At 41.8% G+C, this 25,886-nt stretch overlaps 1 protein-coding gene across 4 annotated transcripts in view; it reads left to right on the top strand.

Annotated features, from left to right (window-relative positions):
* LEF1 (lymphoid enhancer binding factor 1) overlaps positions 1 to 25,886 on the top strand; it is a 117,539-nt gene that overhangs the window by 21,584 nt on the left and 70,069 nt on the right. For all 4 annotated transcript variants that reach the window (XM_066573815.1, XM_066573816.1, XM_066573818.1 and 1 more), the window contains one exon: positions 3,537 to 3,673. In XM_066573815.1, coding sequence (XP_066429912.1) covers positions 3,537 to 3,673 — 137 coding nt within the window. The remainder of the gene's footprint in view (positions 1 to 3,536; positions 3,674 to 25,886) is intronic.

Here is a 25,886-nt window from a genome sequence, read left to right as displayed (position 1 = left end):
TTTCTTTGACTTTACTTTCGCTGTCTCTGATCCATTTTGCAGCGGTGGCTGATGAATTTTAGAATAATTGATTTGACACAAGCTATATGCAGACACTACAGTTACCCTTCGGTGAAGAGGCAGCCTCTCTTCTTGAGTACGAACTGTGTAGCCAGTGGTGTTGGCAGAGTGGTGGCCAAATTGCTTACTTTGATGATAGAAAAGGGAATAATTCCTGCTGAGAAGTTGTATTATATGTTGGAGAGCTATATAATGACCACTTCTGATCAGTATGCTACAATACGTAGATTGATGATTGGTTCTAAAGCATAAAACTGCAACAACAAATGTGTAATTGTTGACTTCCCCAGTTGATAACACATCAGTGGCAGAGGCGTAACTTGAAGCTCTTGGGCCCCCATGCAAAACTTGTAACAGGGCCCCCAATATAATTCTTTAGTACTGGGCTCCCTATATGGAGAAGAGAGGCCTTATTCCCCCCCCCCCCCCCCCCCCAAGGCTCCTGGGCCTGGGTGCAACCAGATCCCCTGCATCTCTTATAATTGCACAAGTGATCAGTGGGGGTTACAACTAGAGATGAGCGAGCACTCAAATGCTCGGGTCTGCGTTATTCAAGTCGAGCTTTTCGTAACATTGAAGAGCTCTATTCGAGTAACGAACCCCATTGGCTACAATGGGAGGTTCAAGCATTTTTGTATGTGGGACGCCGGGTCCGGAGTTTTTTTTTCTCTCTCTCTGGGGCGGAGTCTAACATGGCTTGATGCTCTCGAGTACACTAATACTCAAACAGAGTACGTTCGCTCAACTCTAGTTACAACTTACAGACCCCAGGCTGCAATATTTAAAAGTTTGGGATAGCACCTTTTTAAGAAGCTCAAACAAAAATTTGTGCAACCTTTAAGTGTTTGTTTTGTTTTTTCTTTTAGGTTTTTGCATGTCTAACCTGTTGTTAGTGCTAAAGATATGCAGTGTGGGAGAAGGCATGCATTAAATCCTGACTTTATTGTCAGAAGTGACTCATCCTTTTTTCCTTGGACTGGACTTTTAACAAGGGGGTTGAATCTGACTGAGGGGTTTTGGCTGTGGGCCCACAGGCGCTTTCGAAAAAAATATCAGTCCGCTGCGACTCTTTGCTCTTCCCCTTCTCATACTGGTCTGATGGATGCAAAAAGGATTCTGTCTTTTATTGCTTTGCCTTTTAAAGCTTACACTGGGCGAATGGGTCTCCATTGAACATAATTTGCCAACATGATGTGAACAGAGCCGAAGACCTTTTTTGATTCTTTTTTTTTGTTCTTTTCATTTCTACAGCAAAAGCATACTGTTTTAATACAGTGTTCTGGGGAAAATCTCCACATGAAATTTTATAGCAATGACAGATCAGCTGTAATAACATTAAATTACACATCCCGCTAAAAGAATGCGAGTTAAAAAAAGAAAACTGACATAGTCTAATATTTTCCATTCTCTGCTTCTGTTTTTGAGTATTTTCATACCATCCATCACAACAACAAACACATCCCCCTTATTAAAAAAAATGAAAAAATAATTAGAAACCTCTTACATTGTGAGCCTCCTAGAAGGAAATGTGTCTCTACGGACACCTCCTAAAGCAGGCCAAGCATATTGAATAGGTGTCGGAGGAACTCTCCGACCTCCCCATAAACATGCGTGCTTGGCTGATCCATGTTTGTTTATGATAAAGTATAAATCTTGCAGAGCTTCACTGTCAACCATTTTTATATGGCGTCATCTCCTCAAATCACTATGGAAGCTTGCTTGTAGCCAAAAAAACCTGGCCACATTCTCCTTCCACTCCTCCTTTCCTTCCAGATCCTATGTACCCCTCTGAGGGAAGAGAACCATATCTGAATGGAAGTTCAGGTGGGTTGACCGTGCAAAGCCTGGAGGATTAATTACTGCTACTAAGGATCTCGTATGAAAGAAGTTTGAACCACAGTGAGCCTGACCTCTCCTCCCGATTAATCCTATATAAACAGGTGGTTAGTGGAGCTCTGGAACAGTTTTATGTAGTTTGTCATTTGTTTTTTTTTTTGACTGGGTGCAGGAGATTAAAGGGGTTGTCCCGCGCCGAAACGGGTTTTTTTTTTTTTCAACCCCCCCCCCGTTCGGCGCGAGACAACCCCGATGCAGGGAGGTAAAGAAAGCTCACCGGAGCGCTTACCTGAATCCCCGCGCTCCGGTGACTTCTCTACTCACCGCTGAAGATGGCCTCTTCCTCCGTGGACCGCAGCTCTTCTGTGCGGTCCACTGCCGATTCCAGCCTCCTGATTGGCTGGAATCGGCACGTGACGGGGCGGAGCTACACGGAGCTACACGGAGCCCCATAGAAGACTGCAGAAGACCCGGACTGCGCAAGCGCGGCTAATTTGGCCATCGGAGGGCGAAAATTAGTCGGCACCATGGAGACGAGGACGCCAGCAACGGAACAGGTAAGTATAAAACTTTTTATAACTTCTGCATGGCTCATAATTAATGCACAATGTACATTACAAAGTGCATTATTATGGCCATGCAGAAGTGTACAGACCCACTTGCTGCCTCGGGACAACCCCTTTAAGGATCCTTGTGTTGGCTCTTATATATTCTTTAAGACTCCTAGAAATGCAGTACATGTATGAATGAAATAAGCTGCTTCTGAACACATCAGTCAACTCTTACCTCCAAGGAAACAAAGGATTGCACTGTCCTTCCATTCCCTAATGGCATATGTCAGTGGAATACACCACTAACATCATGGACTTTTTGGGCTATCTTGCCAACATTGGTGGCTTCAGCCATCATTAATCAAATACGTGACCCAGAGGCGTAACTGAAAGCTACTGGGCCCCAATCCAAAATCTCTATCAGAGCCCCCAACTATAATGCTTTATTCATAGTACTGGACTCCCTATATGGAGAAGAGAGGCTTTTTGGGCCCCTTAAGGTTCCTGGGTCTGGTTGCAATTGCATCCTCTGCATCCCCTATAGTTATACCCATGAGTGACCTATGATTTTAATGTGTTACCTCTAAAGGTTGGAGGTTACTATGAACAAGTTACTTGCATTGTGGCTTCCATTGGTAATGGAAACCACACCTCCTTGCCAGATCCATCGCTTGATGAATACCACTTCAAGTACTTATAATACTTTAATGGACCTCAAGTACTTATAATAAGTTCTGTTAGATTATATTGTGGTTTCTGTCTTTTTGACATGTCAAGTCTGAAGGGACTGCTATTTGAAGCTCAGAACTGAGCCTCCGATCGCAGTGTGGACATGGCTTAACTTTGACAAAATTACTCCTCGCTTTTTTGAACCTCGATTCACCATAGGAAAATCGGCATAGGCGTGGGAATTCAGAGGTTCTGATGACTTCTTAGAATGTCCAGTTTGCGTTTTCTTATGTTAAATCAATATTTCTTTGCCATAAAAAATGACTTTCTGTCTTGATGTTTTTCTTGATGGTAAATTCTAAATGGCTTTTTCATAAGACAATTTTTCTTTTCTCTTTTTGTTTTTGTGGTTGTGAATAGCTGGAAAACATCCGGATGGTGGCTTATATAGCAAAGGCCCTTCGTATCCTGGATACCCAAGTTACATCATGATGCCAAATATGAATAATGACCCATACATGTCAAATGGATCTTTGTCTCCACCCATTCCTAGAACAGTAAGTGCTCTGTGTGTTTCTCGAGTTTGTTTCTTCTCAGACTCCGTCCAGGTCAGATTTCTGTGTAATGTTTGAGTCTTCAAATTCTACTTGGCAGCACAAACCATAAAATGGGTTCTTTCTGTGTGAACTGTGCTGTTATTGTCTCCAGTAGCTTCTGAAGAATTGGAGTATCTTCTCACATCGTTTGTTGATACTACTTCCAATTACCGGTGTCTATGTGTTAAGTGGTTTTCTGTAAAATGTGTGTTTATTTGGGATCTTGTTTTGTTTTCTTACTTCAGCATGAAACGAAGGCTTCTATATTTTCAGGGAGAGAGCTAGTAAAGTGGAAAGTATTATATGAATTGATAGTTGTTCTTATAGAGAGAACTAGCACCCCCACCCCCTTCCCAAGCTACAGGACACTCATTGACGTATGCTTCCAATATGTTAACATTTTATGGAACACAAATGAAACTTTTTCTTCCCCCAAGTCCAGAGTTTTGAGTAACTTTTCAAGATATTCTACTAGCATAGGTAAGTAACATAAGAAGATAGTGAATTGACCCATCAGCTGACTTTTGTGTGAATGTCCATGTTTACAATACTCTATGACAGGTAGAGTGTCGTGAAGCAGTAAATGTATTATTTTGAGCGTCCTTTTTGCAACATAGTCTATGAAGACTATTTATGATTTCTATTTGTTTTGTCTGTGGTAACAAAAGGTCATCCATATGCAACGGGAATCTCTTTATTAAACATGGTTAAAGATGGCCATAGACATTGGATAATATTTTGACAGTTATTAGTACTAATTAGCCCATTAAGTTGGACAGACATAAATAGTATTTCTGTAAAGTAGGGGGGCGCACAACTGTCGGACGAATTTGGTGCCACTTATCTTTAGGTGAAGCCAAAGGATCAGAGAGGAAAATCCACGCTATTATCTTTGTCTTCCCCAAGGGCAGCTCTCAGCCAAAAGACTGCCAGACCCCGTAAATATTATATCGTCATCCCACCCTGAATTTGTCATCAGGATCCACTGACCAAAGGCCCTTTTACACGGAAGAATTATAATTCCCATAAATTTTCAAACAAGCGAAAATGAATTATAATCATTCAGTGCAAACGTAGCCAATGATCGAACAATAAATCGTTCATTTACACAGCATGAAAATCATCGTTGATTCGTTCACTAACCTTTCAGTTTAAATACCAGTTGTTCAGTCATTCTCATTCTCTTATACAGCGAATGTGAACAATTGAACGATTTCTCATTTGAACGAGCCAATAATGTATCTGCCTGTATAAACGGGCTGCCTAAGCGAATGAGCGAGCTCTGATATTGTTACCTTGTTCAAACAAGAAATCGGCAGGTCTAAATGGACTCTGAAATAGTTAGGGCTCGGTCACATGAGGGGAGATCCGCACAGAAAGAAAAACGCACAGCGTGCGGGAAAAAATCGTCATGACCATGTTCATTGCCACCCATATGTTCTTTCTTTGGTATGTGCAGCTTTTCGTCTGCACCTGCGGTGCGTTTTTTTCTGCACGGAAATATGCGCAGTTCTCCGCTCGTGTGACCGAGCCCTAAGAGCATCACTCTTCTCGAATAACTGCTTAGTGATCCAAGCAGGCTCGGGTGGGCTGTGGGGGGGAGCGTAGCAGTGTGGGAGGAAGAGTGAGGGAGATCTCTCTCTCTCTTCCCTCCGCTTACCCACTCACCCCACCCGAGCCTGCTCGGATCACTAAGCAGTTACTCAAAAAGAGCGATGCTCGCTCGAGTAGCTGTCTTACCGAGTAGGCTCGCTCATCTCTAGTTGTTACACTATAGAAGTTTGGAAATGGTAAAAACCTATTGATACTATGAAACATGCGTCTTTCTTAAACTATAAGCCCCTCAATCTTCAAACTGATTCTTGGCTTGTATGACAGACTTATATTCTCAGCATGTAGTGGATCAGTTTTTAACTTTTTCACTCTTTGTAAAGAACCTGCAAGAGATATTTCTGACTAGTGATTTGCTGTTTCACACATTGGGCGTATTCAAACTTTTGGAGGGTACTGTATGTTTTTATTGAATGGATTCTCATATATAATTTGTTATTTTTTTTAATACCCCTTCAACAGTCTATTGAGAGGCTACGTGACTTGTGATATTATGGGGTACTCTGTAATGTATACAGGTCACATGGGTTTGTACTTAATTGGCCCACGGCTGTACATTGGACATCGCTAACCACCTTCACTGCTATAGTCAATATAAATACAGACCAACTGGGAGCCGCAGCGGGCAGTGCGTGAGTGTGTGTAAATTTTACTTATTTTCTAAAGGAACTTGTCATAAGAAAATGTTTTAAAGCCACCAGCATAGTGTAATGGAGCATTACACAAGCAGCCCACCATGCCGTTTCGCAGTTACCGGAACTCTTATCTTATATTTTGCACACCCAGTATGTAAACTCACCATCAGCCCGCCAAGTCAGCGCGTAACAGATGAAGCTCCGCTTCTTCTTCCTCTCGCCACCACCCACTGTACAAGGACATCAGTGCTCCTAGTTCTGAAGTCTCACGCACCCATTCTGCACTGCCTTCCATGACGTTGAGGTGTATACACCTTGCTTCGAAGCATGCATGCTAAAGATGTGGCAAGAGCATTGCACAGAGCATGTGCAAGACTTTAACACTAGAAGTGCCGATGTCCTCATACACTGGGTGGTTGCAAGTGAGAAATGAGGACAGGCTTCATCTGTCGAGAAAAAAGGAAAAAAAAAGGCTGTTGAAAAAAAAAACATTCTAAACTTGGTCGAAACAGAAGGCCATGGATATAGTAGTGAAGGAACGTCTCTTTATTGGACAACATGGAAAGCGAGCAAGTGAAAACACGTTTCGGGGTTAGGCCCCTTCATCAGTTCAGCTGGATTAGAGTATACAAACAATTGGAGACCTGGGGGTGACACTGTTCCAAAAGTTTGTGGGAATCCCAGAAATCCTGTAAGCAGCAGGGTGACCAGGATGAGAGAAGTGCTTCAGGCATCACTGGGTGACTCGTAGGGCTGATGGTGCGGCCTCTTTCACTCGAGGCATCGCGTTTAAATACTTGGCATGCAAAATGTTGCTCATTTTTGACACTCCTTTTAATTATACATTTTTGAATGTATTTAATTTTTATTTTATGTTGGAATTTCTTTTGACTAGTAGTTGCCTCTAATCCGTAGTTTATGGTACAATTAGCTGATCAATGACAATTCTAAAATGTTGTTTTACGAGATTGTAATTGTATGTGGTGGTATTGGCCAAAACTACAGTTGTAGAAGGTCTCATGTCTTTAGAGGTTTGGAGCTATTCTAGCTACTGCCTATATGTTAAACCCACGTTAAAAGTACATAATAGAAGACAAAAACTATGCAGATCTCGGAGTTATTATGTGAAATGAGGTGAGGATTTTAACACCAACACATTCAGCGTTTGTTTTAACACCTTTTAATACCAGTGCGTTGACCAATTGTTTGTCATGCCACAAAAAAAAGTGTCACATCACCTAAGTGGCATGTTAAAATACAAAAGCACTCAACCTCTAAAGACGTGCTAAGACAGGGCCTTTGTTCTCCGAAGCTTTCCGCCCCTTTAAATGTTACAGCTGTTTTATTGAAAGTGAACAGTCCACGTGTTCCTGGCGGATTCGGAGCATAAATGGGTCCCTGCTACTTTCATCAGTGTGAAAGTGAAGGCGGCTTCATGGGCAGCCCCTACTAACGATACATGTTACTGTCCGCAGATGCCGATCTGGAGACTTTTAAGTCTATATTATGTTACATGACACATAAACTGAGTTCTGACTGAAGAAATGAATACCAGCTCCGCACAACACATTGCCTTCAGATGAGGAGTCAAATGTGTTTTGAATAAGAAGACATTGTGTTAGAATTCTTTGTTTCTCAAAAAGCCAGGGCCTACATAAATTTAATTTAAAGCATTCTCACATTTTGCCACATAGAGCCTGTGTAAAATGGGCTGGCGGATGTTGAAAGATACTTAATAGAATATTTTTTTTCTCTAGATGAAGTAAACAGAATTTGTGGCTTGGCAGATTATAAGAAGCAGATTCCTTTACAACATATAGTTACGGCTCCTTCTAGCCTAAAGTGTTGTGCAAAACGTCTTGAGGTGTAAAGAGCTCATTTCCTGTTGACATGTTTTATGAACGTTTTGGAGGGCTCCCTACAAGAAGAGCCCTTTAGACCGAACAATTATCATTCAAACGAGTGAAAGTGAGTGATGATCGATCCGTGTAAGCACAGCCAATGACTAAGAATAAATGGTGCCCCTTTTAGTTGGTCCCCTTTTAGTTGGTCCCCTTTTAGTTGCTCCCCTTTTAGTTGGTCCCCTTTTAGTTGGTCCCCTTTAGTTGGTCCCCTTTCGTTGATCCCCTTTCGTTGGTCATTTTATGCAGGTCTAAAAATCATCGTTGGCTCGTTCACTAATCGTTCAGTTTAAATACTGATTGTACATTCCCTCTTATTCACTTATACAGTGAATGAAAACAACTGAATGATTTCTTGTTTGAAAGGGCAAACAGTGTATCTGCTGCATGAACAGTTGCCCAAGCAAACTGACATCGTCCACTCGTTGAAACGATAATCATTTGCAGGCGCAATTCTTTTTACTGTAATAGGAGCTGCATTGGCCAATACACAGGTCAGAGTTGTTGTAATGGGAGCTGCATTAGCCAATGCACAGGTCGGAGTTGTTGTAATGGGAGCTGCATTGGCCACTACACAGGTCAGAGTAGTTGTTGTAGTGGGAGCTGCATTAACCACTACACAGGTCGAAGTTGTTGTTGTAGTGGGAGCTGCATTGGCCACTACACAGGTCGGAGTTGTTGTTGTAGTGGGAGCTGCATTGGCCATTACACAGGTCGAAGTTGTTGTTGTAGTGGGAGCTGCATTGGCCACTACACAGGTCGGAGTTGTTGTTGTAGTGGGAGCTGCATTGGCCACTACACAGGTCAGAGTAGTTGTTGTAGTGGGAGCTGCATTGGCCACTACACAGGTCTGAGTAGTTGTTGTAATGGGAGCTGCATTGGCCACTACACAGGTCAGAGTAGTTGTTGTAATGGGAGCTGCATTGGCCACTACACAGGTCAGAGTTATCTGCCTCATACCCTTTGTTTAGCCAGGGACAGCAGACGCTAGAACAGCTGATGCGTTGGGGGCCCAAGCAGCGGACCCCAACGTATCTATTATTGATAACCTGACCTGAGGATAGGTAAATGAAAATTGCCTAGAAAGCTCCTTCAGCACCGTAAACTGCTGTAGTGCTGTCAATATTCAGCCCCTAAATGCTTCTCTCCGGGACAGTGGCTGACGACATAACACTGTATATGGCTATACCATGTATGTGAGTGCGTATAGGCTACATAGAGATATAGCCTGCTATATACGTCAACCTGACTACATACTAATCCCAAGTTGTCTCAACTGGAAATGGATTTTGCCTCCTAGCACTCAGCTGAAAAGAGACAGAATTAGTATTGTTCTGGTTGGTAGATAAGGTTTGGTGATCTATAGCAACTGTCTCCATTTGTGAATTATTTTTTTTTGTAATGGCAGCTGCACTGCAATAACCAGGACAGTCTGACTGCCTTCAAAGATGCAGCCAGCTGATGGTGAAACTGGATATTGTTCCTGTTTGACATTGGGATTGAGAGACGAGCCATATTGGCACGCCGTGCATACGCCTGCTATGTTCCTGTTTGTGTAGTAACCTCAGCAAGCAGTCTTGATAACGGCCCTTTTTATACTGTTCTAAAGTATTCTTCTACTACTTCAATACAGCGTATGTAGTTCCCCCACCCAAATATTTCTCTGATTACCACAAAACATGTCTACTACATATCTGCAAGGTTTGGATATAGCTTTGCATTGAACAGCTAAAGGCCTTTTTACATGGGTTGATATTGGCATTAAGCAAACACCGATCATGGAGATTGGTGCTCATTTAACTGACCCGTTACACAAACTGATATCTGAGTAGCGTGTTCATTCATGTGATCGTTTGTCCCCCATTCATTTCACGTTGGATCCTTTTTTTTGGGGGGGGGGGGGGCATAGACTCTTGTATCTCCCCATTCTCTAACTAATATACCAGTAGCGCTGGACACTTCATTTTATTGAAGACAAAACCACTTAAATTTTGGCCACTGAGCTCCAGTTACACAGTGAAATTAGAGTTTAGTGCAGTATTTACATGATGTGCCGATGGATGGGATTGGAGCAGTCTCATCTTAAAAAAGTGTGTGCCTAGCACTGCTCCTATTAGTGGGGGACTCAAATAGCCCCCCCCCCCTCCTCTCTTCAGAGTGCTTTAGTATTCGGCAGCACATCCCAGTTCACATGGGAAGACCTGCTGCCAAGAATTGCCTTTTTTTTTTTTTTTTGCAATCGCACAAAAGATGGGATCACAGCTGTTGAATGAACATTCTGCTCATTCATTGGCTGATGGAGTGGAGCTTCAACTGGGCCAACAATTGGGCAAATGATTGTTCCTATGAACATTTTGGCCAGTGTGAAAGGACCGCAAGTTTTTAGAGCAGCGTTTCCCAACTCCAGTCCTCATGGCACCCCAACAGGTCATGTTTTCAGGATATCCTATAGTAAGAACACAATGACTGAGGCACTGACAGTAATTAAATCACCTGTGCAATACTGATGTTTCAGTAGGAGCCATATAATATTTGATGTGTCATCCAAGGGTAAAAAAAAGGACTCGGCAGTGACTTTCTGAAGTAATAACAGCGGATCATTTTTGGGTCAGGAGGGGGGTGTCGGAAGGGCCAGGTGAGACTACTGCTGAAAAGGGAGCCATGAAAGTTGATCTAAGCGAATTTTTTTCGACTAAAATGATCATTCGTCAGTTTAACAAGTGATCGTTTTTTTACTGCCCGATGAACCAATTGTGGTTTGGAAAGAAGTCTGCCTTCGTTAAAACATTTGTCCGATAGTGTGGATGGAAAGATCATTCAGTCTATTAAGAAAATTACATATAAATATAATATATATCTCTTTCTAACGTGGGTGGCCAGCTTGAACCCGTGGGTGGTCACCTGTGTTTCTTCAGACTCAGAGGATCGCTTTAAGGTGGAAGTTGATGATGATGAATTAATGTTAGAAATGCAGCAGGAAGGCTCGGCAGTACTTAAACCATACTTTTCTCTATTTCCTGCTAGCGTATTTTTCAAATTTCATTGTTTTGTGCAATAAACATTCGTTTGAGAACATCATTATTGCGCCACAGCTCATTGTAGACCATAAGAATCTACATTGGCTGTCTGAAGAAGGAGCAGGATACAGAAGCTCCTTACCTTGATGAGGAAAAGCAACTGCTGAACCACCTCAATAGTCCTAAATGGCCAACCTACTCTTGACATACAGTATCTGTCAAGCTCCAAGTAGTAAGATGTCAAAGCCAGTTTTTTTTTTTTTGCTTGTCCCATAGCTGATAGCCAACAAACTATCATTATAGACTTCTTTCATAACATCGATCGAATCTGTTGATCTTCTTGTATGTGTTCTCTAGGTGCTAGCATTATAAATTACTTGGAGATACACCCATTGTCAAAATAAAAAATCAACTACCTAGGAGTTGTTGAAATCACATGAAACCTTTTAGATGTGTGATTGTAAATGATTACAATATCAGAGCAAAAGGATAATTTATTGTGGAAAACTGATCCCTTGAAGAGAGGCTCTAGTACCCTGTTGGGCCACCATTAGCTTGGATATAAGATGTAATATGGGCAGGCATGGAGGCATACAGGTTCTGTATGGTATCATATGGTGTATATATAGGTCTACATTTGCTGCAACTGAGCCTCGTGCAAACTCGTAGACTGTCGAAGTTGGCATCCCAGGTCGTCCCATACATGTTCTATTGGAGATTTAAATCTGGCAACTGAGCAGGCCGCAGAAATGGGACAATGTTGTGGAGACATTCCTGTGTCCCTCTTGTGTGTGCAGCTGGGCATTATCTTGTTGGAAAATGCCTCTTGGAAGCCGCCATGAGAGGAACACATGTGGCTGCAGGATGTCCTGAACATATCGGTGAGCTGTCATTGTACCTCATACCACCACGCTACTACAATCCCTACACAAGCAGAAAAAGAGGTCCACTACACACAAGTAAGCTCTGAGAGCCTTTTTATAGGCCAAGGGTGGAACCATTTTTATTGTCTCGGGTGCCAAGACTATTCATCTAATCACACCACAAGTCTAGTCAGTTGCATATTTGCCTGAGATGTAACTTCATGCAAAGTTTTGCAGCAAAACCATAACTCCTTCTAGGTGTTGTTTTTTTTCTGACAGTCTAATTAGCATTTTATATCAACATGGCATATTCACAGAAATTATATATTGTAGTTTTGTACATCATCACACTGAAGAGAATATTTGAACAGAAATGTAATTCATACGATTTTACACTGCATGCCCACTATATTGGAGACCCCCATCTAGCAGTGCATTGAACCTTCTTTGGCCTCCAATACCACAACAGTTTGTTCTGCATAGATTCCAATAGATGTTGAATATTCGCCCATGTGGACAGGATAGTATCTTTGTTTCTGAAGATTATATGGAGGCACTGACCTGCTCTGAACAGGTTCATTTCATGCTGCTTGTGCCGAATTCTGACCCTGCATCAGCATGGCACAAGAGAAATCTAGATTCATCTGACCAGGTGATGTTTCTCCATTGCTCAGTGATCCATATTTTTTATTCTTTTTGCCCATGGAGTCTTACCTTTCTGTTTCTCATAGACAGCAATGGCAATACGGATTTATTAAAATCCCACCAGTTAGTGTGAAGCCACATGTAGTGTGTAACATGGCTATTGACCATCTAGGAACATGCATGCATGGCCAGAAGAGATCCAATTTTCACAGGGTAAATTAAATTCCTAGATTTTCTAATTTTGGCAGTAAAAAATCCTCCTCCACACGAGCACAGCAAATATAAAGTCATCCGCTGTTATAGCCCATCCGTTCTAAGGAACATGTCGTCGCACCAGTGCTTTGGCTGCAGTTTACTCGACTTTACACCTATTTATAAGAATAATTCTTGACCTCCTTCTCTGACCCCATCCATTGATGAGTGGTTTACATCCACAGTATCCCCTTTCGTTGGATGTTTTTCCTTGATCACACCATTCTCTATATACTCTTAACGCCTTTTACATGAGAGAACTTCACAAAGTCTACCATTTTAGAAATGCTGGCCCCAGCTAGTCTAGCGCTGATGACCATGCCTTGTTCAAGATTGTTCAGGTTTTTGGAGTTTTGTGTGAGTGGCCCAATACGAATCAGTGGTTACTGGCATCATGTGTGGGATAATTGGATGCGCAATACATCTATGTGAGCTCGGCCTAAAATGGCTAAAGTTACCAACGTTGCTTTCACGGCAGGAATTCTATATTTTATGGCATGTTAACTAATCTGCTGCCCACAATGTACGTTGTGTGTGTTGGCTTTTTTTCTTTTGCACTGGTAGATTGCTCGGGGCAGGTCTGAACCCAATGTCTGCATGGAGCTAGTCTTTTTTTTTTTTCAGTTATTTTTGTTTCTCTCCCAATGTAATGGCAGCATTTTTGGCTTTCACTGAGATTCCTGTGTGCTTGAAAGGAAATGAGATTGGAAAGACTTGTAGAACACAATGACTACTAAAAGCGCCGAATAAATACTCTACGGAAGCGCTATGGTTGCTAGGCAGTGCCCAATTGAGTTTGAGTGGCTATGTAGCAGCCCACACTGCCACCAAAGGTGACCATACTTGTTGGTGAGATAGAAGCCCCCTTCCCCCAGCAGTTGTATATTTTGTAGGAAACGATGACTGATCTTGTACACTAGGGCATGGAGTATTTCCGCTGTTTTTAAAAGCTGGTAAAGTAGGCGGCCAACAGGAGGAACAATGACTCCCTGATGGTTTTCTCAAAAAGAGCTTCTTTTAAATATTAATTTATGTTTGCTGAAAGAAAACTACTGCCAAGAACTATTGCACTACCATGGCCTTGAGCAATCATTAAAACACTGTTACTTTATTCTTTAATTGGTTCTTTGGGACTAGGTAAATAAGGTTTATTTAACAGCGCCTAGAACATGCAAGTCCATGATTAAGGAGTACATACGTATTTGTCATTCGTGGGCACTCTGCATGCAAGCAAAGATTGCGTTTACCCCTTTACCATTGGGCCTTGTCTTGAGTGACCATGGGGTAAAAACTTCTATTTAAAGCACATGGTTAAAAAAAAACCCTAGGACTTGATTATGGGATTGTCTGTTGTAGACAAGCCTTTGTTAAATGTCCTGCTGGTGGGGTTGTCAAGCGGAGAGCTCCCTACTCTATCAGCTGTTTTTGGTTTGATTTGTTGACTATTTGGCTATTTAAGTGCACTGTAATGTAAGAAAACTCCTGCGATATACAGAATAAAACCCTAAGCAAATAACCAAATATTCTGGATGATTGGATCCACATAGAAAAGTATATAAAACTTTGATTATGAACAGTCAGGAAGATATGAAGTACTGTCAAAAAATATACTACTGTCGGCGGGATCGGATAATTGGTTGTCTTTTGTGCCGTCTTCTGTTCCTTGTGCTGCAAGACTCTTGACTATCTTGCGGCTCTTTGAGAAAAATAAGTGACAAACCTTCATAGCAATAAACCGCCGAGCAATTCTGCATCTACCACTGAGGTTCCGACGGCAATATGTATTTGCTTTTGTAGCCCTTGTTTTATTCTGCTAACATGATAAACTCTAGGAACTGATGCCCTGTAATTACTGGTTCTATCCTGATGACGGATGTATGTTCCTAAATGGTCAACGGCCATGTTACATGCTACACACTGGCATAACTCTAGGCGATGCGGTTGGCCCAGGAGCCTTAGGGGGCCCATAAGGCCTTTCTTCTCCGTATAGGGAGCCTAGTAGTATGAATGAAGCATTATAGTTTGGGCCCTGTTACAGGTTTTGCATTGGGGCCCAAAAGCTTCAGGTTACGCATCTAACGGTACATGTAGCTTCGCCCTAGCTAGTGGGATTTTAATAATCTGTATTGTCTTTGGATGTTGTATTATATTTAGTCTGGGAAGAATAATTACTTGCTAGATAACATTCATACCACAAAACTGAGTAATCATCACTCTGAAAGGTTTATCTATTGCAATGCCTGGGTATTGCTGTAAAAGAAAAAAGTTATTCCAAGGATTAAAGCGCATCACTGCTAATTCAATTAGCCAAATGTTGAGTAAATCGCCCTTATTTCATCTTAGATGACTACCGCTACCCAGTATTTGTGCATAATTTATAAGATTATCCCTTTAAATGGTAGAAGATGCAGACCCTTGCTGTACAAGTTCTTGTGTCGTCAATGTATTGTGAGGTTACTTTAATGCTTAGTGTAAAATCTAGGGGAATAGTTGAACACGGAAGAGAAAAAGACCCTCGGGTAAATTAAATGGGGCCCCTCCTGGTACTAGTCTATAGCTATGTACTCTGGCTTCCTCATCGCAGAATAGTAATATATGAGAGGCTGTGGTGTAACGTTTCGGCCTCTTCCTTCCCATAGCTTGACTGGTCCTGGCCACCCTCCTTTTGTTTTGAGGACAGGCCCTTTTTAATATCCCTTGGAGAACGGCAATGGCGCGGTCCTTTGTGCATCTCTACCCAGGAAGATCGGCAACGTTTTTCTCTGGTACACTGTACATGACTGTCTCTACCATGGATGCATTCATTTATATTGTACATTCTGGCTTTGTGGTTTTACTAGTTTGTTTATAGATTAGAGATGAGTGAGCACGCTTGGATAAGTCAGTTTTCAAGCGAGCCTCGCTTCTCTCGAGTAACTGCATTCTTGTCCGAGCATGCTCGGGGGGTGGTGGGGGTGAGCTGGGGGAGGGGAGAGAAGGGAAGGGGAGAGAGATATCTCGGAGTTTGCTACCTGCTGCCCGCCTCCATTCACAGCAAACAGGCAGTAATTCGGAGATGAAGAACTGCCTGTTTACTTGGGCTTATTGTCTGATTTTTATGCCTGCCTAAACTGAACAATAAGCGAACAAATTATCATTCCTTGTTCATTCACTAGCCGTGTTTCACACTGAACAATCATCCTTCAGTTCTGCACAATCCAGCGATTAAACTGAACGCTAATCGTTCCATGTTAAAGGGACCTTAGTGTGATGTGTGTTTGGCGCTGGATGCAATAGATATAACTTTCAGGCACCTCTTAATCTATGCCAACTGTGAACTGGTATGAATTTACGTAAAGATTTACACTAGGTTCTGGCATACCATTCATTAAGTTCCGTCCCTTTTCTTTAAAAGAAAGAGGCAAGAGTAGTGGAGAGAGGAGGAAAAAAAGTTAATTGTTTTCGGGTAAGCCATTCTTGTGCCAAAAATGTTGGTTTTTTGGGTTTTTTTTAACAGCACAATGTGGCGTATGGCCCTGGTTAAATCCTCCCCTATAGTTTCATCACTTGTACTAGCTTTAGCATTCAGTATATGTGAATGTTAAGCCGTGTGAAGGTTGTTAGCACGTGCATACACTGGGGCAGATTACTAACCCTGTCCAATAGTTAGTGTAAACTTAATACCGGGGCAGCCAAAAATGTGCCAAATATATCACAATAGCTGGATGATAAATTGATACGTCTTTTCATACGCTTGTCTAACTTTATACCTCCTACTAGTTGGTTTGCTTTTTCCCGCATTCGGAATCCTGTCCTTGCCACAGCTGTGTCCGCGCGTACCTGCTTTCTTTTTCTTTCTGTACTGATGGTCTGCAAGGCTCCTCGTCGGACATGCGCAGTACAGATGTTTTTCTTAAACTCCTGCTTTTCCTGTGGAATCTGCAGCCTGTCTGCAATGTCAAATGCAGATGTATCGTATGTTTTCCATTGACGTCAACACAAGCTGTTGGTGCGGACACCGGAGGAAAATGGAGCATGCTGCGATTTTTATTTTTCTATCTGCAAGAAACTGCTATTTCATTTCCGCTCGTGTGCATGAAGAATATCTTTTGCGTAGTATGCTATGGGCGGTACTTGCTGCAGAATCCCGAGGCGGTCGCCCGCTCCGGATTACGCAAGTCAAATCCGCCCTTATGCATTCATCCTTGGGGTCCGTTTTCGCCCTGCCGTTTCCTCATTTTAACAAGCGAGCAATGTTGGAATCCGTCGGGCAACCTGGTTATACAGATGCATTGTTGGCTCGTTCAAATGAAAAACTCGTTCAGTCATTCACATTCACTGTACAAGTGAATGAGAGAGACTGAATAATCTGTATTTAAGCCGAATGATTAGTGAACGAGCCAATGATGATTTTTTATGCTTGCATAGAATGAATGATCTATCCTTGATCATTCGATCGTTGGCTGCGTTTAGACATAACCATTGTTCATTTTCTCTCGTTTGAACAGTTTTTATTTATTTTCTTAACTATAATCATTCCGTGTAAAAGGTCCTTTATTTTACCCCTGACTGCAGCCAGATAAACGCTGTGTCTAGTAAATGCTGTTGAGGTCACGTTGGCACCAATAAATTGAATTTGTCTGGTGGAAAAGCCCTTTTAACTTGGACTTAATCAATATTAGCAGCGAGAGGAGGACGGTCCGGGTGTTGTTGCAGCTGCTCACATGCTAGGACAAAGCTTGTTGTCTGTTTCTACTCCATCACCGACAATGGCGGCTGAGATAATGCAAAACTTTCATGTGATCCGACTCTGATCGCATCTAGTAATCAGTTCGTATTACTGGACTGTGGCAATTGTTTTCAATGAATGAGAACTGCTGCTAGTGTAACTGAATTGTGTAAGCCGTCGCTAATATAGGGCCCCCAACACATGGCCATATTAGGGGGCGACACTAGTGGGGGAGTCGGTAATATGGTGCCGCTATACTTCTGTCAGCCTGTAGATCTTACAGAGGTCTTCTCCTCTAGACTGCCATATGGTCAGCCTGCACAGGGGCTTTATAGGCATGAGGCCCTGCCACTGTCTTGGATTGCATAGAAAGTGCTGCTAATAATTGGCATGATTTGTATTTGTATTTTTTTTAATCAACTTTAATTGGCATTTTTTGTCTTCATACATTACACGTAACACAGTCAAGAGTTAAACAGGAAACGCATGTATTGTCCATAGGTCACCAACAGTTCTGACTCTTCGTAATGCCTTCCGAAATGTTCAACCGGGCGTTTTAAGAAACTAGTTGCAGAATAATAATTCACATCTCGCTCAGTAGGCTAAACAGTAACCAGACATGGGAGGGTGGAGATAGGAAAAGTAAGCGGATAGGGGAAGGAGGGGACGGGGTTATGGGGGGGGGGGGGGGGGGTACTATCTATAGGACTTACAAAGCTATATGCAACTCCAAACAGGGAATGGAGAGGCCATGGCCTGATCAGGGTCTACGTCTCAGCCTGGTAGATCGTGCCGGCCCCTCAGATTCCGCCAGGGACCCCAAATCTGTGAGAATTTAGCATGCGTGCCCCTCGACCAGCTGGATAATTCCTCCAGGTTATAGATGAGTTGTATTTAAATGGAAATTCTGAAAATGCTGAAATCTAGGAGGTACAGCTGAGTAGCAACAACCTGTACTTTTTACCTGCTGCTCTGGACCCTCTTCTTCCTCACATGCAGCTACCGATCTGCCGCTGTTTACATGCATCACGTCCACAGTAAAAACAGCAACAGACTGTTACCTACAACTCCCAGCATGCATAGAGCTTGTTTACGTAGCGTTGTCCTGCAACTTACTAGCATCAACCTCCTTACTGAGAGTGACGGAGAAAGATGGCTGAAGCAGACAGGAGTTTCCGACACTCTGCCCCATTCCATTTGAATGTATTTCACTCAACTTTCAAAAGACTGCAGGATGTTCTCCCCGCGGCATGTTTACACTAGCCATGGGAAGAACAAATTGAATCTGTGGGCAGCCCCAAGGAGAACAATGCAGCTGTTTGCAGAGGCCAGCTTGTGTTTAAACACACCCAGCTGTGCAAACAAGTCCTGGAGTTCTTTTTACATGCAAATTAAGATGACTAAGTGTTAATGGCCATTAACACTTTATGCAAATTGATCGCTTAATTTTCAGTCATTTGAAAGATCTTTGCGTCTAAAAGGGCCTTTAAATGTATGCAATTTGTGTCTGAAAATAATCTACTAAATAATATTATCTAATGCAGATGGGTAAGCACTAAGCAGGTCCCTTTCCAGAAATGTTTTCTGACCCGTCCTGTTTTAGTTAGACAGAAGTCAGCCATGAATATTGTTTGATCAGAAACATAGATGAACTGTTGATCTTTCCTCACTGGATCTGTGCTGACTGTTTATCAGTGGAAATCTGTTTTGTGTATGCAGTATAAATGATCAGGCTGCTTATGGCTCATGCCCACAGCCGAGCCTGATTCCGTCTGCAAAATATCGCAGCAGAATCAGACCCGGCGCCTCCCAGAGACCCTATACTCCCCTCATCGGTTCCCCACAAGTGTCTCGCCTGACCTGCCAGCACTGGGCAGTGACATGGATTCTTGTGGTACTTGGGACTGCAATGGAAGCAGTCTGTACGATTTTCGCAGTTGATTTCCGCTCGTGGGCATGGGAGAATCGTTTACCACAGCAGGTCTATGGATGGCCATTGCTGCAGAATTTGCTGCGGGTTTCTGACCGCAAATTCCGCAGTGATAATCCTTCCGTCGGTATTAGCCCTTAGATTTCTGTGCATTGGAAAGAAGTGTAATTATAAGTTCACAACCTGAAGGCCGTGTCACTGGGACAGTAGATTACAAGCAGCTACATACTAAAATAGAATCCTAGAATGGTAGAGTTGGAAGGGACCTCCAAGGTCATCGGGTCCAACCCCCTGCTCAGTGCTGGATTCACTAAATCATCCCAGACAGATGTCTGTCCAGCCTTTGTTTGAACACTTCCATTGAAGGAGAACTCACCACCTCCCATGGTAACCTGTTCCACTCATTGATCACCCTCACTGTCAGAAAGTTTTTTTCTAATATCTGATCTGTGTCTCCTCCCTTTCAGTTTCATCCCATTGCTTCTAGTCTTTCCTTGTGAAAATGAGAATAGGGCATTTGACTCTTGGGGTCCATACCTATTGACAGCTGCAAATACTCCCCATGGTCCACCTATAGACCTACAGAAGGCTTGAGTCCTGCCTCAGACATTGTGTGCAGTAGGTCATCTTGGTGTGTGTTTTGTCACCATTTTTGGACGTTCTAACAGAAGAGTATTTCTTCTTGTTTCCACTGGATCAAGGGTCTTTATATGTGCAGTTGCTGCCATATGGAGCAGGAAGCTCTGGCCAACGTTTGTCTCCCTTGGAATAAGCTGGGGTCAGAATTTTCAAGGCTGTGGACCCACATCCTGCTTCTGTCGTCATGTATGTTTGGACAATCTGAGCTTATGTTTGTGGGTGTTTCCTGCACATTGGACTAATGAGATGTCTAGGGTGAGCTAATCTAAATGGAAATGGTCACTGGGGCTTTAAATAGAAAGGTATCAAGGCACCTGTGTAAAATAATTATTTAGAAAGACAGAGAATTGCTATGCAGATCTTTATTTTTCTAGTAAAGGGAAAACGTGTTTCAATGAGAACTAAAATTGGCAAGTATTTACCATTTTCCAGCCATTGGCAGATATATAGGGCTAGTGACAGCCAGGATCATAATGTTGGAAATGACAATCAGATTGTTGGTAACTATTTTATCCAACTACAATAATTTGTTTGTTACTTTGAAAAATCTCTGTATGTATTCATATTCAGAGAAGAATACACTTGGCCCAGCTATGTGTATGTTTATAGGGGAATTGCCAACATCAGATACTTCCCCCACTGCTGTTCAACATGAAGAAAAAAAGCTGAATATTATTAATCTGAATTAAAAACAACCATCAGTCTTAAGCCTGGTTTAGACACAACGATTATCGCTCAAAAGATGTCTTTTGAGCGATAAACGTTGTGTGCCTTTTTAAGTTGAGCAATCACTTTGCGCTCCAAGTGGGGGATGCAGAAGACAAACGAGGCCGCTTGTCTTCTGCATCCGGCTGTTATACAGCTGAGCGCTCCGAGCGGGGGATGTAGAAGACAAGCAGGGCCACTTGTCTTCTGCATCCAACTGTTCTCTGCTTAGAGCGCCCGGCTGTTATACAGCTGAGCACTCCGCGCGGGATATGCAGAGCACAGCTGGAGCGCTGTGTTCTTCATACCCCGCCTGTGTTCAGGGAGCGTGCTACAGCTGAAACAATAGTATCAGCTGTATCCAGCTGTGAATCCCTGATAAGGCTCATCATTGCCTTTCAACATGCTGAAAGAGAACGATCAGCAATTCCTTAACAAAAACAGCACGATGTCAATGCCGTTAGACACAACGATTATCCCTCAAAAGACTGCTTTGAGCGACTTTTGAGCGAAAATCGTTGCCTAAATCAGCCTTAATAATGGTTTGACAGAGCAAATTCAAACAATAGTCATTCAGTGTGAACATGGCCACTGATAGGGTGTCAAGCAACAAGTCAGTTCAACAAAATAGTGTCTGGCTGATCCAAAGTAGTCTGGTGTAAAGTCAGTTTTCCATATTTGAACAACTTGTGAATGAATTTTCATATGTCCCTTCTATGAACGATATCTCAGCAAACGACTGAGCAAATGTGGCTCTGTGTAAAAGCAAACAAACTGCTATCATTTGTACACTTCAACGTCTAGCTGAATGATGGTTTGGTCCGTGTAAAAGTACCTTTAACGGTTTATAGGGGCGTATTTGTATTCGTAAATCTCACCATCTCTCCCATAATCGAACATCTTCAAGTGGTTTCAAAAGAAAGCAAAATCCCCACGGCCAATCGGCTCCATTCTAGGATGGAACCAACCAGCGCCAAATGGACCCCATTGACTATAATTGAGTCTGTTTGGTTTCCACTCGACTTTTAAACTGTATTTACGGTATTTTGAGCCGGATCTGCAACGGAACCTCCTAACAGAGTTCCAACGCAGAAGGAAATGTAAATAGGAAAAGTGCTATACTGTGTATCCAGTTACTATAATTGTTACTATACATTCTAGTTTGTTGTAGGTTTATTGCATGTGGTCACTGGATTTCTTGAGGATATTTGTGCATTTTTTTATGTTTTTTTTTTTTTTTTTACTGTTTGTCTCAAAATATTCTCTTTTTCACATTTGAATTTCTATTTCCCACTTTATATGTAGCAGGTTGGAGGATAAAAAGGTGCCATAACAATCATGTTACTGTATAGTATTACTATTTGTATGTGGAACCAACCAGACTTGATGCTGGTCAAAACAATTCGCATACAGCTCGTTTCGCTGGCCTGGAGGCATGCAGAGAGGGGAGTATTTTGGTGTGGCCGGACTCTATTGATGCAATAGGAAAGCAATAAAGTCAAATAGCTAGGTATGTGTATCCAAAACATGTTAGCAGCTTCACAATGGAATGCATTTGTGGCTTAGAATCTGAATGTTAGAATTAAAGAGCTGAGAAAAGCATTATCTTCAGCTTTTTTTTTTTTCGGCTTTTTTTTCCCTTCAACTTAGAGAAAACAGCTATGGGTGATGTCAGATGGAGCACTGAAAACATTGAGAGTCCTGGCAGAATGTAATACAGCTGCAGTCCAACATGATGCTGAAATGGGGTTGTGAGAGCATAAAGGCTTTCCGTATTCCCAGGGCGCACAACTGCTTGCGGCCTTGGCTTTGATCTCTTCAAAGGCTGCTGCCTCCTCCTAGATGGGGGAGACTTGGCTGCCGTTCGCTTGCATTGAAAAAAGGCAGAGGTCTCTATTCAGGCAGAAATCAATCACTGTGCAGGAACAATTAAGTGTAATTCAACCATCATGGAACCAGGATGAGATTATGGGTTTGTTACCTGAGTGACTGCGTGGAGATGGGGAGCAAGGGCCTGCTGACACGCCACATTCTGATGACAATAATAGGCACATGAGTGATGTGGCGGGCGGGGGGAGACACAATGACAAATCATGGTCATGCTGCCCAGCCGAGCAGAAAATGAGGTTACAATTGAGAGATAATACTTGCATATGTAACCGTATTTTAGCAAGCTGGGCAACTTAAGGGAATGAATACAATGGGACCCCCAATTCAGACGCATGTAAAAGTGACTGCTATGTGAGTTAAAATCCAAATATATTTGTGTATGTATGTATGTGTAATATATATACACACACACATACACACTCAAACACACACACACGTGTGTGTGCGTGTGTGTATATATATATATATATATATATATATATATATATATATTTACATACACATATACACACAATTTGTGCGGTCAATCATAATATACTTACATTATTATTATTACATTAATTATGATTAATGGTACCTGTCACATAATCATATCAGTGGCAACTTTTTTGGGAGGTCCAATAAAAATGCTTGAATCGTTTTGAATTTGATCAATTTTTTAAAATACATTACTTATACACAATTTAGTGTAAAAAAAAAAAAGGTGTGTGTATGTATGTATGTGTGTATATATGTATATATACATATATATATATATATATATATATATATATATTATATATACTCTAGCCCATAAAATCAGCCTTAGTGCATTGCAAGTGCTGGATGAAATGTCCCCTTTTCTCTTAAGAATTCTTTTCTATCATATATTAAGGAGAAAAAGTTTTTTTTTTAATTCTTCCTCCTTTTGTTGAAGCTAGGAATATTTAAAATTTCATGTGCTGCTGTCTGACTGAGATGTGATTTCCTTTGCATAAAATGGAAATCCACTCATTTTAGCACTTTTTTTTTTTTGGCACTTCACAGACATTGTCTAAGAATAAGAAAAAAAAAACCCTATCCCCTTGATGTACGTTATATTAATGACACATGTCCTGTCACTGAAATCCCGGTCATGCCTGTCATAAGATAATATGCAGCGGCTGCGTATCTTGTTCTCGGAACCATAAAAATTACAAGTAGGAAATCCTTGCTAACCAATTGTAGCAAAAAGTGCCAATTTACCCCTTGATCCCTCTAGGGAATGGCCAATTAGGAAAACAGGCTTTAGGAGCTTATTAGGTTGGCAGTCTCTAGTAATACTTGGAATAGCTTTGTTGTGGCATGTTTGTCTCCAATAAGTAGGTGTGCAGGGCAAAGCACAAACAAGTTTTAACAAAGGTGGTCATTAGAGTGGAGCCACGAATGTTGTTCCGCACCGTTGTCACATTGGGCAATGGCACGTGACCGATAAAGGTAGGGATGTATTAGCTGTCCATACTTGATGAGAAAAATAATTTGTTAAACCAGTTTTCGGGTTTCTTTGGAATTTGTCTTTGAAACTGTCTTGAGGTTCGGTCCTAGCATGAACAACATATTACGGTTTGTGTAAGACCTGAAAAAGGATATTTTTGGTGAAGGCTGAATGAAAAAAATATGTATTTTATTCTAGCAAAGAAAGTCCCCTTGGCCATGTCTTGCCGAATCAAGGCTTCTACATAGAGGTCAAAGAGCAATAAATAAATGAAACGGCAAGAGTATGAAGATGCATCAATGAGGAGTTTAGCACACAGGGCTGCATTTACCTTTTAAGATGTTCAGGCAGAGACATCAGAGGCGTGAGAGCTGCTTTGAGTTACAGATCTTCAAACAATATAAGTCAAAACAAAAAATCAATTCCTCCGGTCCCTGGGAGCAGTTATCTAGAGATAAAAGAGAAAAATAAAGTTATGCTAAAGCAGGCAGGAGAAAGGAACCAATATGCCAAGGGTACTCGGAGCATGAGCATTGCAGTAGTGGACCTCGAATGAGCCAACATCAATGAATTTTCATCTCATCAAAAAAGTTCAGTCTTGCCAACTCGCTTCAGCAAGGCTACAATCTGCTCCAGGGCTGCCCGAAGCTTTGGCTTCAGTAAACTAGTTCTTTTTTATTTTTTTCCTATCTTTTTTTTTTTTCCCCCAGTTCTCAAATATAATCATGTAGGGAATTGTTGTATACTGAAGGCATGAAACTTTTTGCTGCGGTCAGGTTTTCTAAGACAAAATCGCAATTGGCCACTAATTGATAAGAAAGGGAAATGTGTCTGAGAGTTGTTCTGTGTACTACATTATTCTTACTACTAATGTAAAGATTGTAATTGGATTTGCACAAATCGGCCTAAAATTTCTCATTTCCGTTCATGGTTATGAGAGCAAGATGGTGAGCTCTTTAGGGGACTAGGTTTGCCGAATGTAGGACTTCTAAGGCATGGGCAAGGAAATCTAGGCAGCCCATGTACGTTCAATAGCTGTCAGCCGGATGCTTGATTACCCCATACATGGGAACCCTTAGTTTGTCCGAGCGCTTGTGTTTTTCTGGTAACAGTAGAGAAAGCTTTAGCCAAACGGTTCTGGCAGCAGCTTACCTCTAGGGGACGAAAGAATCGGGCATTGAAAGTCAACATGTCTGATCAATCCTTTCCTCCCTCTTCTTCTATCGGGGGGCCTCATAAACATTTGTCAGCCAGTCCAACCTAAAGTTTGAGTTTGGACAACTGTTTTCATAATGTGTTACAATATCTTCCATCGCTCTGTCAAGGGAAATAAAGAAAGAGCAGACGATCCAAGGATTCCTTCCAATTCACACTGTGCAGAGAACACTGCAGAATCGCATCCATATGGTTGCTAGCATATAATCCAGCTGATGGTTCCAGTCTCCACAAGACGCAGATTTCCAACCGTCATGAAATGTTAAATGAAAAGGATCACACATAGTCCAGTACAGTCGAAAGTTGCATAAATGTATTAATAATACTCCCAAATATGTGAATTAAAAGGCACTTCGGAAAAAACGGCTTCACAGTACCACCAACCCAGGATTTCACCGATGGTCTGCTTCCAGGACATGATGGCCAGCAACATCCATGATCATTAAATACCTCACACTTTATAAATGCCTGTTGATTTTATGATGTATTTTTATTTTAAACATAAAATATCTATAAAACACACCTCTCAATACACATCAATTGAAATATATAAAAATCGGCACATTAAGCTCAGTTTTAGATATCCAAACCCCAAAATTATCCTAAGTCAAAACTACACATGAATCGCCATTCATAAAAATCAACAGGTCATGTGGCACAAACCCTCCAATAAAAAAACCACAAACTCCCTACACACAGAGCCCCATTCA

Source organism: Eleutherodactylus coqui, chromosome 7 (genome assembly GCF_035609145.1).
Source record: "Eleutherodactylus coqui strain aEleCoq1 chromosome 7, aEleCoq1.hap1, whole genome shotgun sequence".
Taxonomy (NCBI): domain Eukaryota; kingdom Metazoa; phylum Chordata; class Amphibia; order Anura; family Eleutherodactylidae; genus Eleutherodactylus; species Eleutherodactylus coqui.
The sequence above is the reverse complement of the archived record's forward strand: the minus strand, read 5'-3'. Positions and strand labels throughout refer to the sequence as shown.